Here is a 14004-nt window from a genome sequence, read left to right as displayed (position 1 = left end):
CTGAGGGAAATGGAGAAACTTAGTCTGTAGAATGAAGGTTCAGGGGAGGCGTGATTTCTGCATTCATATAGTTGAAGGACTGTCATGTGTAAAAGAATGGATTTGTTCTGTTTGGCCTCAGAGACTGGAACCATGGCTAAGGGTAGACGTTTCAGAGGCAAAATTAGGCTTGATATGAGGGAAAAAAATTACGATTATTAGTGTTGAAGAGTAGAGTGTCCCAGGAGGTAATGGGTTCCCCTTCCTCCTAGGAAGTCTGAGCTGAGGCTGCACACCTGTCTGACTTGTGTTGTAGGAATAGGAGTAGGAATTGGAGTAGGACTTCCTTTTGGGTATGTGTTTGCTTAGGGGGCAACTTGAATTCTCTTCCAGATTTGTGATTCTGTGATAAAATCAGATACAAGATAGAGTACTTGGAGAACCAATAGCCTTCAGGGTAGTCAGATGCTTCTGCTGAAGTAGGGTCCCTATGGACATCTGGGCATCTGCCCAGGTTGGGAAGAGTTATTGTCAGGCCCCATTCTATCATAGTTTAAACCATGATAGATGGATACATAGCATTGGATTGGAGGGGGCTGGTTGGGTCATCGTGGAATGTGGCGGGGATTGGTCACAGCCCTGGTGTTCTGTCCTTTGAGAAGATTCAGAGGGCCTTAGTTATATGCCTAGGGTCCAAGAGAGTGGAATTTAAAATTAGCATGCTCCGGTGTATCCATAAACCTCTCCAATCTGTCTGATCTCATAGATACAGGATTCGGCAACCCTGGACATTGAGAGAGCCAACAAAGAGATCGAAATGCTCCGGAAGCAGTATGAGGCCATGTCCCAGGAGCTCAAGGAAGCCACCCAAGAGGCAGAAGTGGCGAAATGTAGGAGAGATTGGGCCTTCCAGGAAAGAGACAAGATTGTGGCGGAGAGGGAGAGTATACGGTAATTTGGCACTCTAGGACCCAGGTGGTGACGGGCTCTCTCTTGGATATTTGTGGACCCCCACTCCCTCCAACATTTCCCTCAGGGCCCATCTCATACATCCTTTAATCAATGAGTAAACGATTGGTGTGAGGTGCTAGGCTAGGCGCCCCACTCGATGTATCAAATCCCATTTACTGAGTGCTCTTCCATCATAATCCATGTTATCTTGTATTTTCACCTACATTTCCCAATTTCATTTTCATCAGGTTCACTTGGGAGTTTGAAAGCTCCCATCTAGGCTCACCCTGTCCTTTGACCCTGGAGGCAACTGTTTTCCAGGGACAAGAAGGGATATACTTAGAGGCATGCAGTAAATGGGTGGACTGGAACCCAAGTATTTCGATGGACAAATAACTTGTCACTTAGGATTGTAGTCCAGTAACATTACTTAGATGCTCTGCAACTTTGGGCAGTCACTTTCTCTTCATCTGCAAAACAGAGACAGTAATAGCTGTACCCCCCTATCTATCTGTTTCACAGGAGTGTTATAAGCATTTGATGAGATAACAAATGTTAATGCACTTGGAAAATTCTCACAAACATGTGGTATTTTGTATTGGTTTGAGTCTTAGCTTTGCCCCCATGTTACCTTGGACAAGATTCTTCTCTGATCTTTTTTTTTAGGCAGTGTATAGTAGGTAGGGTGCTGAACTTGCAATGAGAAGGACCTGGGTTTGAATCTAGTTTCATATATCAACCTGGGTAAAGTCACTTAACCTCTTTCCTACCTCATTTTTCTATTCTATAAAATGGGGACAGAATGATATATTTCTTGTAGAATTTAAAAATTATCAGAGCTTCTTTTGTATTAATAAAAGTTCTTTTCTTTTCCCTATCCTTTCTCCAGTTTATTTATTTATTTATTTTTGGGTATGGCAATGGGGGTTAAGTGACTTGCCCAGGGTCACACAGCTAGTAAGTTTTAAGTGTCTGAGGCCACACTTGAACTCAGGTACTCCTGAATCCAGAGCCAGTGCTTTATCCACTGCACCATCTAACTCTCCCCTTTCCCCAGTTTAAAAAGAAAAGAAAAAAAGAAAAAGAAAAGCAACCCTTGTAACAAAGATGGAAAATTAAACAAAACAAATTCCCGCATTGGGCATCTCGTTCTGCATCTTGAGATCATCACTTTTCTGTCAGGATGTAGATAATGTGCCTTATTGGTCCTCTATGATCATACTTAGGAGGATTCTTGTGAGGTTTGAATGAAATAATTTATATGAAATAATTATAAATATTACACTGTTAGATGGATGTATTATTAATTATCATTCCTCTTCTTGAAAATGGGGAAAATAATATTTATGCTCCCTACTTCACCAATGGTTGTAAAGGTGAACAAGATAATGTGCAGAAAACATTTTGTCCACAAGCCAGTTGTATGTAAACATTAGCTGTTATCACTCCTTGTAAAGGGCAGCTTGGTGCCACCTAGCTGCCCACTGTTTTTACTCTTATATTACATTCTAGTGGTCAGCTGACTAGGATTCACCTTCTCTCATCTCTGTTTCTACTCTCTTCCCCCAGGACCTTGTGTGACAACCTCCGGCGTGAGAGGGACCGAGCAGTGAGTGACCTGGCTGAAGCCTTGCGCAACCTGGATGATATGAGGAAACAAAAGAATGATGCGGGCAGAGAGCTCAAGGAGCTGAAGTATGTGGCTCTCCAGAATTCCTCAGGCCCCTAGGGACTCACTGAAGTCTTTGGTTACTGATTTAACCACTGGACTAGAGGGCTGGATTTTCAGCACCTACCCTGGCTTGGTTTTCTGCTCTCAGAAAGGTCCCTTTTGCTTTGCCTTTGCCCCCTAATTCACAGGGCATATGGAAATGCTGGATTTCTACTTTTTTTTCTGAATGAATTAAATAAAAATGTATGGTATATAATTTCACCTGACATCAAAACATACTTTTACAATTCCAAAATTGACACCCTATCTTATTTTTTTCTGTTTAGGATTTTATTTTCCAAATTACATGTAAAATTTTGACATCAATTTTTTAAAACTTTGTGTTCTAACTTCTCTTCCTCCCTTCCCTCCTCCCCACCCTCAAGAACTCCAGCAATTTAATATAAGTTATACATGAGTGGTCATGGAAAACATCTCCACATTAGTTAGGTGTGAGGGAAAACAGAGAAAAACAAAACTTCAGATTAAGGAATTGTCCAAAAAAAAAAATGTTTCAATCTATTTTCACATACCATCAGTTCTTTCTCTGTAGAAGGATTGCGATTTTCATAAGCCCTTCAGAGTTATATTGGATCATTGCCTTGCTTCCCAGCAGATCATCTTACACTATTGCTGTTATTTTGTATACAGTAAATTTCGCTCTGCTTCAGTTTATGTAGATCTTTCCAGGTTTTTCTGATAGCATCCTGTTCATCATAACTTTTATATAGTACCTTAAACTTGACAAAGAATTTTCTTCATAAAAGCCCAGCAAAGTAGGTATCATCCGCACATTTTGCCATTATAGTCAATCATCATAACTATTTCCCTCCATCCTCTTCCCTTCCCATAATACTCTATTTTCTATCTTCTTTTATCTTATTCCTCCTCAAGTGTTTTGCTTTTGACTGCCCTTTTCCCTGCTCTGCCCTCCCTTCTTTCACCCTTCCCTCCTTATCCTCTTCCCCTCTTACTTTCCTGTTGGGTTAAATAGGTTACTCCTTCCAATTGGGTGTGTATGTTATTCCTTCCTTGAGCTCACTCTGATGAGATTAAGGTCTTTGAGCTAATACTGTGTTCTAAATTTTTCTTCCTCCCTCCTCAACCTTCCCTATGAAATCAAGCAATTCAATGTCATACATGTGCAGTTAGGCAGAACATCTTCAGCTTACTTCAAAGTTTTTTGCTTTTTACTGCTCGCTCCCCCAATCTGCCCTTCCCTCCTTCCCCTCTTCTCCCCCCTCCCCCCCATCTCCTTCCCCTCCCACTTTCCCTCAGGGCAAAAATAATTATTATACCCACTTGAGTATGTATATTATTCCCTCTTTGAGCCAATTCTCATGATAGTAAGGTTCACTCAATCCCCCACTCGTTCCCCCTCTTCCCCTCCCCTCCATAAGCTTTTTTCTTATTTCCTTCATGTGAGCTACCTCTCCCCGCCCCACCTCTCCCCTTCCCTCTTTGCCAGTGCATTCCTCCTACCCGTCATCCCTATTTTAAAGATGTCATCATGGGTTAGCTAGGTGGCACAGTGGACAAAGCACCAGCCCTGGACTCAGGAGGCCTGAGCCCAAATCCAGCCCCAAAGATAAGATACCCCACCCTGCTTGTCCCACAAAGAACAAGGATAAACCCAAAATAAATGCTTCAGAGATGTCATCCCTTCATATTCAGTTCAGACCTGTGTCCTCTATATAAGTGTATTCCTTTTAGCTGCCCTAATACTGAGAAAGTTCTTATGAGTTCAAAGTATTGTCTTCCCATGTAGGAATGTAAGCAGATTAATCTTTTAATATCCCTCATAATTTCTTTTTCCTCTTTACCTTTTTATGCTTCTCTAGAATGTTGTATTTGAAAGTCAAATTTTCTATTCAGTTCAGGTCTTTTCATCACAAGTGCCTGAAAGTCCTCTTTTTCATTGAATTCCCATTTTTTCCTCTGAAAGATTATAGTCAGTTTTGCTGGGTACGTGATTCTTGGCTGTAGTCCCAGTTCCTTTGCCCTCTGGAATATCATATTCCCTGCCCTCTGGTCTTTTAATGTAGATGCTGCTAGATCTTGTTTTATCCTTATTGGAGCTCCACAGTATTTGAATTCCTTTTTTCTAGCTGCTTGCAATATTTTCTCCTTGACCTGGGAGCTCTGGAGTTTGGCTATAATATTCCTGGAGGTTTTTATTTTGTGATCTCTTTCAGGAGATGATCAGTAGATTTCTTTCAATTTCTATTTTACCTTCTGCTTCTAGAATATCAGGGCAATTTTCCCTGACAATCTCTTAGAAGATGCTGTCTAAACCTTATTTTGGTCATGGTCTTCAGGTAGTCCCATGATTTTCAAATTATCTCTCCTGGATCGATTTTCCAGGTCAGCTGTTTTTCCAAGGAGATATTTCATATTGCCCTCTATTTTTTTATTCATTTGGATTTGCTTTATTGTGTTTTCGTTTCTCATAAAGTTACTAGCTTCCATGTGTTCAATCCTAGTTCTTAGGCAATGATTTTCTTCAGAGAGCGTTTTTATCTCTTTTTCCATTTGGCTTTTCAAGCTGTTGACTTTTTTCTCATGACTCTCCTGCATTGCTCTCATTTCTCTTTCCATTCTTTCCTCCACCTCTCTAAATCTTCCTTCTGTTTCTCCTATTTTCTCTTCAAAGTCCCATTTGAGCTCTTATATGGCCTGAGACCAATTCATATTTTTCTTGAGAGCTTTGGATGTAGGGGCCCTGAGGTTACTATTGTCCTCTGAGGGTACACCTTGATCTTCCTTGTCACTAAAGAAACTTTCTGTAGTTCTCAATTTTCTTTGCTTGCTCATCTTGCCATCTTTTACTTGACTTTTAACTCCCTCTTACAGTGCGGCCCCTACTTCCAAGCTACACGGTCCCAAGCTTCAGAGGGTCCCAAGTATTTCGGTTTGAGGGAGAGCAGGTTTTTCTCTCGCCTGTCCTGTTCTCTGGTCTGAAGATAACCTCAAGCCAACTTGCTAATTAACCAGCCAGCAGAACTTTGTGTGCTGTGGTGGTTTTTAGCTTCTGACAAGCCTGTGCCCCTCCCCGACCTGGGCCTTCCACTGTTCATGATTTCTTCCTGGTTCACTGCTGGGGTGGTTCAGCCAAACTCCTCCTTAGGTCCCGCAAACACCCCTGTATTTCCCCCCACCCCCTGCCAGCCGTTCAGCCCTCTCACCTGACCGTAAGCTTAGTTCCAGAAGACACTGGTGCCGCAGTTGATTTGGAGGCTTGGGTGTAAGTTCCTCTGGCGCAGCATGCCTGGGGTCTGTGTCTGCGAGATCGTGGGGTTGGATCCTCTGTTTAGGGAGCTAAGTCATACATATTTTTTTTTTCTTTTTCTTTTTTTTTCTTTTTTTTTTTTTTTTTAGTGAGGCAATTGGGGTTAAGTGACTTGCCCAGGGCCACACAGCTAGTAAGTGTTAAGTGTCTGAGGCCGGATTTGAACTCAGGTACTCCTGACTCCAGGGCCAGTGCTCTATCCACTGCGCCACCTAGCCGCCCCAAGTCATACATATTTTGAAAGAAAACTAACACTGAAGGTAGGACGTAGGGGGCAGAGGAATGGTATACTTGGGTGATTAGAGTGTTTAGGTGCAATAAGTACCCTATCAGGTCTAGGGATATGGGCTAGGGGAAGGCTTCATGGAGGAGAGAGGATTTTTCAGCTGATACTGATGGAAGACAATATGGTCAGATTCTGAGACTTAATCTTGGGGAATATGGGGGGAATCCCCCTTTTGCAAGCAGCATCATGGAGTATCCATAGTAACTCTTGGCCCTTCCCTTTCTTTGACCATTTGCTATTTCCATTGAATGGAATGGCATATGAGCAGGGACCATCTTCAGCCCCCAGGAGGGGAAAAAAGATGAAAAAGTAAAATATTTACAGAATTCTTAAAGTCAAGAACCTCACAATTTTTTCCTGTCCTGGGCTCTCAACTTGAGAGGCAGTTGTTGCCACTGTATTATTTAAAACTTTTGTAATTGTGAGTATCAAAAGAGCTTCTTGGCCTAGTGGGTAAAGAGCTGGGCTGGTATTAGAGACAGGATGCCTTGGGTTCTTCCCCTAACTCAGTGGCAGAGTGATCCTGGGCAAGTCATTGAAACCTTGGTCCCTTTAAGGTCACAGTTGCAGATGTTTTGTATGAATTCATATATATGTATATATAATGGGTATCATTGCTTGCCTTCTCAGTGGGTAAGGGAGGGAATTTGGAACTCAAAATAGGAAAATGAATCTGAATGATGATCTGAATAAGTAGAGACAATTTTTCCTCAGCTGGGAGACCCTTACATTGATAAAGTTACAGGACTGGGCAAAAAAAAAAGAAATAATCAAGAATGGATACCAGGCAAGGACAAAAAAATCTCAATTGAAGTGAGAAGCCAGGCTCGCAAGGCTTGTTGGAAGGGCCAGAGGGCCCATTCTTCTTTGGTATGGGCACCTGTGTTTTATTAGTCACACTTTTTTGGACAGAATTTTTCCTCGAATAAAAAAAAATGGGGGGCAGCTAGATGGTGCAGTAGATAAAGCACTGGCCCTGGATTCAGGAGGATCTGAGTTCAAATCCAGACTCAGATACTCGATGCTTACTAGCTATGTGACCCTGGGCAACCCTCATTGCCCTGTGCAAAAAAAAAGAAAGAAAGAAAGAAAAAGAATTTTAAAAATAGGTGAAAAATTTTTATCAAATGGAGGTTCTTGGATAAATAAATGAGTTCTTTGTGATGACACTTTTTAGAGACAGCATGTTGTAAAGTGGATGGAAATCTAGCTTAAACACCATAAAGAATCTTGGCCCAATAGCTGCCTCTGATATATTCAGGATATATGATTCTTGTGGCAAGTGACTTTCCTGTTAAGGTACAAGGAAGGGGGCGGCTAGGTGGTGCGGTGGATAAAGCACTGGCCCTGGATTCAGGAGTACCTGAGTTCAAATCTGGCCTCAGACACTTGACACTTACTAGCTGTGTGACCCTGGGCAAGTCACTTAACCCCCATTGCCCTAAAAAAAAAAAAAAAGAAAAAAAAGTTACAAGGAAGGTGCTGCTGACTTGCATTGGGAAAGGGAGTTTCCTTACCTAGGAATTCTGTACACTAGTGAATCACGACTCTAGTCCCTGTGCCTACCCCTAGTGTCTGGTTCTCTTCCCTCCCTATACTCCCAACTTTTGCTTGTGGAGAGTCTGCCTGCTCTGCCAAGCAGGAAACAATTTATATTATTGTAACCACCCTTCCAATCTATTAAAATAAGGTGTGTCCCACATTTCCTGATTTAACTGGAGAGAATGAAAGGTGTGAAAGGAGAAAGGAGAAAGAACTCGTTGACCCTCCAAAAAAACCAAAAACCAAACAAATACATATATATATATATATATTTTATAGATGTTTTGGTTTTTTACAGGTTTTTTTCCCTATATTTCTTCCCTCCCTTCTCCGAGAGAACCATCCCATATAACAAAGAATATTTTTTAAAAATATATTTTATTGATACCTTTTGTTTTTATATTACCTGAATTTCTCCCTATATCCCTCTTCTACTAGAGACCCATCCGCTATAACAGAATATTTTTTAGTAGGACCTACCTCACAGAATTTTTTTTTTTTTTTTTGTGAGACAGTTGGGGTTAAGTGACTTGCCCAGGATCATACAGTTAGTGTCAAGTGTCTGAGGCTGGATTTGAATTCGGGCCAGTGCTTTATCCACTGTGCCCCTTGGCTGCTCCCTCTTTTTCTCTTTAAAAAAAATATTCTGTTAGGGGCAGTTAGGTGGCACAGTGGATAAAGCACCGGCCCTGGATTCATGAGGACCTGAGTTCAAATCCAGCCTCAGACACTTGACACTTACTAGCTGTGTGTGACCCTGGGTAAATCACTTAACCCTCAGTGCCCTGGACCTGTTCCCCCCCCACCCCTGCCCCGGTCAAAAAAAAAAAAAAAGAAGAAAAAAAGTAAGAAGGAGGGCAAACCTCCTCCCCCAGCAAAACTAATTAATATATTTTAAAAGTCTGAAAATATATGCAATGCTCCATACTTAGGGACATTCTCCTGAAAAGGGGGAGAGGCATGTGTCTTCTGCTTAATCTTTATAATTTTGGAATGTTTGTTTTCTGTTGTTTTGTGATGCTTTTTATTTACCTCATTGCAGTCATTTAGTATATTGTTTTGTCGGCTCTGCTTTCTTCACTCAGTATCACTTGGTAAGTCTTCGAGTGCTTCTCTGTAGTCAGATTTGCCTTTTCTTAGAGTACAATAATAAATCCATCACATTCATGTACTGTAGCCACTTCTCCATTGATGGGTGTCTTCCTTGTTTCCAGTTCTTAGCTACCATAAAAAAATGTTGCTATTATTATTTGGGTATATATGGAGCCTTCCTTTTTTCCCTTTAGTTTTAATGGATGATTTTAGGCTTTTGAGATGCCTTGGGAGAACTTTCCTGTGGTTTGGCAATACAAGAGGCAGGAAGATTAAACTGGTTCCTGGGGACTCAGCTCTCAAATTCTCTCTTTCCATAGGGAAAAAATGGAGAACCAGCTGGAAAAGGAAGCCCGTTTCCGGCAGCTGATGGCTCATAGTTCCCATGATTCGGCCATTGACACGGATTCTATGGAGTGGGAAACAGAAATAGTAGAGTTTGAAAAGGACAGAGTAAGCTGACTTTAACTTTCTTTCTTCCCAGAAAGAGTCACCTGGGTGGTGCAGTAGGTAGAGTGCTGGGCCTGGAAACAGGAAGACCTAAGTTCAAATCCAGCCTGAGGCACTTTCTAGCTGTGGGACCCTTGACCTCTGTTGGCTCCAGTTTCTTCAACTGTGAAATAGGAATAATAGCAGCACTTACTTCCTGGGGTTGTTATGAGGATCAAAGGAGATAGTATTTGTAAAATGCTTTGCACATAATAAGTACTATATACAAATGCTTGTTTCCCTTCCCTCTCTTTGCCACAGGTTTGGGGTCTAGGTTAGGGGGATTTGGAGGCATCCTCTCAAGGAGATGTATCCAAGTCTTTGGCAATCATTTGGATTAGATATTCAGTCTTTCTTGATATAATTGATATCTTCCCCTGAAGGAGGGGAATACATTCAGTTTTTTTTTTTTTTTCTTATTAGGAATAAGGTTAATGGGGCAGCTAGGTGGCACAGTGGATAAAGCACCAACCTTGGATTCAGGGGGATCTGAGTTCAAATGTGGCCTCAGACACTTGACACTTATTAGCTGTGTGACCCTGGACAAGTCACTTAACCCCAATTGCCTCACCAAAAAAAAAAAAAAAAGGAATAAGGTGAATGGATTGTACTGGTGATTTAATTGATATAGGAACTCCCAGGTGAGGAAATTCCCTCTCCCAATATAGGTCATCCCCTTCTCTGCCACTTTTAGTTATAGGTTGTTACTTAGAGCAGAAAAAAGGGATCTCTGCAGCCTGGGCCTTCAGAAAACCACAAATTAACATTATCTATGTTGTATTGTATTTTTACTTATTTTGTTAAACATTTCTCTATTACAATTTGATCTGGTGCCCACTCTAGCTAAGAGTCCTAAACTGTTCAATGACTTACCCAAAGTCATACAGCCAGTGTTTGTCATTCAGGACTCAAACTCAGTTCTTCCTGGTTTTGAGGCTGGCTCTCTCCTTCCACCATACCTCAAATGCTTCTTTATTGGGATTGGTAGCAACAGCCTATGCAGTCTTCCTGGATATTTCACAGCCTCTGACATCTCTTGCTGAAGCTATTATAAAAGAAGAGGGCAGTTTGGAACAAATGTTAATAGATGAAATAATTGAACCATAAGAACATGTGGATAGAATATATGAGAGGGACAGAACTTTTCCCAAGTTTAAAAAAAAAAAAGATAAAAAAACTCGGTCAAGCCAGCAAAAGTTGTGTGGCCAAGTAAGAGCTGGTAAAGTGTAGTCTGCTAGGTCCTTTCTCTCTGTCTTCCCCATTCAAGCCCTAGTCCTCAAATAAATAAACGAGTTCCCTGTGCTGACCTGTTGTACAAACAGCTAGCTCACTGATGTTGAAGAGAAATAGAGATCCTCTATTTCTTGTACTGTATGGTTAAGTGAATCAGCCTTAGACACTCATTGATTTAGAGCTGAATGAGAACTGAGGTCACATAGTTCGTTTTTATAGATGAGGCTATTGAGACCCAGGGCTGTTTAATGACTCAAGTTCACACAGATAACGAGCAGCAGCAGAACTTACATTGGAGCCAGTGGTGACTCTCTCGTCTGTCCAGTGCCACCTCCCTTCCCTCAATTAATTGTTTCCAAAGCTGTGACTGAAGTGGCCTTGTTGAGTGGCAGGCACTGGGGGTGACTTTGCAACGTTGGGTGGGAACAGAGAGGAAGGAGGAGGAGGAGCATCTGCTCAGTGTGTGGGTTTGTGTTGGTGCAAACTCACCCTTTCCTAAGCTGTTTCTCTTGGCTGCTCCTTTTATTGTGCTCTATTGCGGTTTCGTATAGGAGGATATGGATTTGAAGGCACTTGGATTTGATGTGGCAGAAGGTGTGAATGAACCCTATCTCCCTGGGGACTGTGGCATTTTTGTCACTAAAGTCGACAAGGGAAGCATTGCAGATGGGCGATTAAGGTAATTGGAATGGGTTGGTCTGTGGTTTTGGGGGGAAATTAGGACAATGGGATGGGGTGGGATCGGGTGGGGGTGGGGGGAGAAGACCAGGGGTAGAAACACTAGAATCTTTGCCAAACTCAAGATTTCTGTCTTCAGTTTGGGTCCATGCTGAGCCAAAGAAGATGTACATAAATAAATCTCACAATCGTAGTGACTTCTAGAATCTATTTCTTCTTTCTGACCTATTCTCTTTTCTCAACAAAGCTGCAAAACTGTCTTTTTTTTCCTGAATGAGATGCATGGTCTCCATTACCTTCCTGTCAAATGCCTCCTCCCTTCTTCTCACTGCTTCTCTTGCCCAATTTTCCAGCAGACACTGGGGTGGGGCAAGGGTGGGCTGTGTCTGGCTCTTTCTTTTCCAATAGACAGGAGGATGGCATTGCTTACTGGGGGATGTGTAGCTCTTTCATAGAGGTTAAAACCTGCCTGAATGGGGGGGTGAGGGAGATGATGGGAACTCTTCCCTCCAGTGGGGGTGGAGAGAGATCTGCTTCACAGGCCTCGCTTGGTAATGACTTGGTGTTGCCCCTTGCCAGGGTAAATGATTGGCTGCTCAGAATCAATGACGTGGACCTCACCAACAAGGACAAGAAGCAGGTGGTCAAGGCTGTTCTCAGTGGTGGAGGGGTCATTAACATGGTGGTCCGGAGAAGGAAGTCTCTGGGAGGGAAAGTGATAACGCCGCTCCACATTAACCTGGCTGGACACAAAGGTAACAGGCCAGGGGCTTCAGCAGATGCCTTTTCAGAGTACTGGGGCTGATCTGTAATCTTGGAGACGGGAGAGGGGCTCTCTACCTGCACTTACTCAGAGCTGAGAACCACAGACCATCAGAAGCAGAACCCGATGTAGAGACTGTCTGGTTTGGGGCTCTTAACCTGGTGTCTGGGACCATGTTTGTTTTCTGTTTTTGTTTTTTAATTAAAATATTCTAATAACTTTTCAGCATAATTGGTCTCCTTTTTTATGCATATAAAAATGTTACTCTGAGAAGGGGTTCGTTGACTAGACTGATAACTCAACAAAAGGTTAAGAGCCCCTGAATTAGTCCAATCTCTGTCATTTTATCTTTTTGTTTTTGTTTTTGTTTTTGTTGTTTTTTGTTTTTAAACGGGGCAGTGGGGTTAAGTGACTTGCCCAGGGTCACACAGCTAGTAAGTGTCAAGTGTCTGAGGCCGGATTTGAACTCAGGAACTCCTGAATCCAGGGCCGGTGCTTTATCCACTGCGCCACCTAGCTGCCCCCATTTTATCTTTAAGAGACTTGTAGGTAACACAATTAAGAGAATTGTTTCACCTGGTGAGTTTCTAGCATTCATTTATAGACCAATAAACACAGTTGGCATGTTATTGGGTCAGAGTTGCCCAGTAATGCTTCACTTTATTGCAGGTAGGCTTTGGGGGTTTAGACATGAGTAAACTTAATCACCTGGTAGTTTAATTCGACCACGGGCAGACAACAGTCATTTGTTGGATGTTTACTATGTGCCATGCACTTCGTGCTACATGCTGGAGATGCAAATGAAAAGAAAAAAGACAGTCTCTGCCATCGAGGAGCTTATGTTGTAATGATCGAAGACAATGTATAAGGGAGTAGAAAAGTGGCATCAGTGTGGGAGGGTGGAGGTACCTGCTTGGGGGCAGAAGCACAGTTGAGAAGAGAATGAAGGTTGGTATTCCCAGAGCCTTGCTCAGTGCCTCACACACAGTAAGCCCTTAATCAGTCCTTGTTAAATGATTGAGAGGTAGAGTACTTAGGGTAGAATCGAACTAAAAGGGTAACTGTTCACTCTTGAACACCGTAATTGTAGTTAGCGTTAATTTGTAGCAGACTGAGTCAGTATATCCATGTGATTTCCTTCATTCAGTTGTCCTTAGCATCTTGAGTGGGAAGAGAGAAGTTAGATGTATGTGGTAGGGGTCATATAGCATTGGGCATCTGAAGTGTGGAGGCAGTGGTGGGGGTCAGGGGGAGGGGGAAGAGGAGCAAAAAAAAAAAAAAGAGGATAGAGTTGAGAAGGGAGGAAAGTAAGACAACAACAGACGTGATGAAGGAATGAGGACTTGGGGCAATGATCAAGGACCTGGAGATAAAGATGGAGATAGTGAGCGGGTCCAGGAGTGAGGCTCTTGGATCTGGTGTGGTCCTTGAAGGGTCATCAAACGACCAAAGATTTATAGCAGGGAAAAAAGAGACTGTGATTCAGGTGCTGATGTCCATTGAGAAAGGTGAGAAAGTCTCTTAGAGGAAAGGAAAATATACGAAAGACGGTTAAGAGAGAGTGTCCTGAATGTCAATGAATAGAGGTTTTTGAATAATAGTGGAGAAACCAAAGATCTGGACATTGCCAAAGAGAACATGGATCCCAGTGTCCCAAAATTAGAAGAGACGAGCTTTGAGACCATCTCTTTCAACCTGTACCTGCTGAGGTGAACACTGACTCCTTTTCCTGGCCTTTTGTATTGTGGAGGAAGCACAGGAATTGAGAAGAGGTCAATTGGGAGGAAGGTAAAGGCTATGGTGTCCTTAGGACATAGTCAGGTTCCTATTATTGCTAGGTGGTAGAAAGTACCAGGGAGGAAGAAATCCAAAAGTTTGACAATAAAGTCTGGGGATTCAGAAGAGGGTGGAAGAAGTCAAATAAGAATAGAGAGAAAATTAGGAATGTGAGTATGGACCATATATATATAGGTCTTAGAAGCCAGAGGTTG

The 14004-nt window shown here is 42.3% G+C and overlaps 1 protein-coding gene across 4 annotated transcripts in view; it reads left to right on the top strand.

Moving 5' to 3' along the window:
• Nucleotides 1–14004, top strand: part of DLG5 (discs large MAGUK scaffold protein 5) — a 153846-nt gene that overhangs the window by 100876 nt on the left and 38966 nt on the right. For all 4 annotated transcript variants that reach the window (XM_043983417.1, XM_043983415.1, XM_043983418.1 and 1 more), the window contains 5 exons: nt 746–930; nt 2500–2625; nt 9171–9303; nt 11124–11251; nt 11830–12005. In XM_043983417.1, the coding sequence (XP_043839352.1) occupies nt 746–930; nt 2500–2625; nt 9171–9303; nt 11124–11251; nt 11830–12005 (748 nt within the window). The remainder of the gene's footprint in view (nt 1–745; nt 931–2499; nt 2626–9170; nt 9304–11123; nt 11252–11829; nt 12006–14004) is intronic.

The sequence above is a fragment of the Dromiciops gliroides genome, chromosome 2 (assembly GCF_019393635.1).
Source record: "Dromiciops gliroides isolate mDroGli1 chromosome 2, mDroGli1.pri, whole genome shotgun sequence".
Classification (NCBI taxonomy): domain Eukaryota; kingdom Metazoa; phylum Chordata; class Mammalia; order Microbiotheria; family Microbiotheriidae; genus Dromiciops; species Dromiciops gliroides.
The sequence above is the reverse complement of the archived record's forward strand: the minus strand, read 5'-3'. Positions and strand labels throughout refer to the sequence as shown.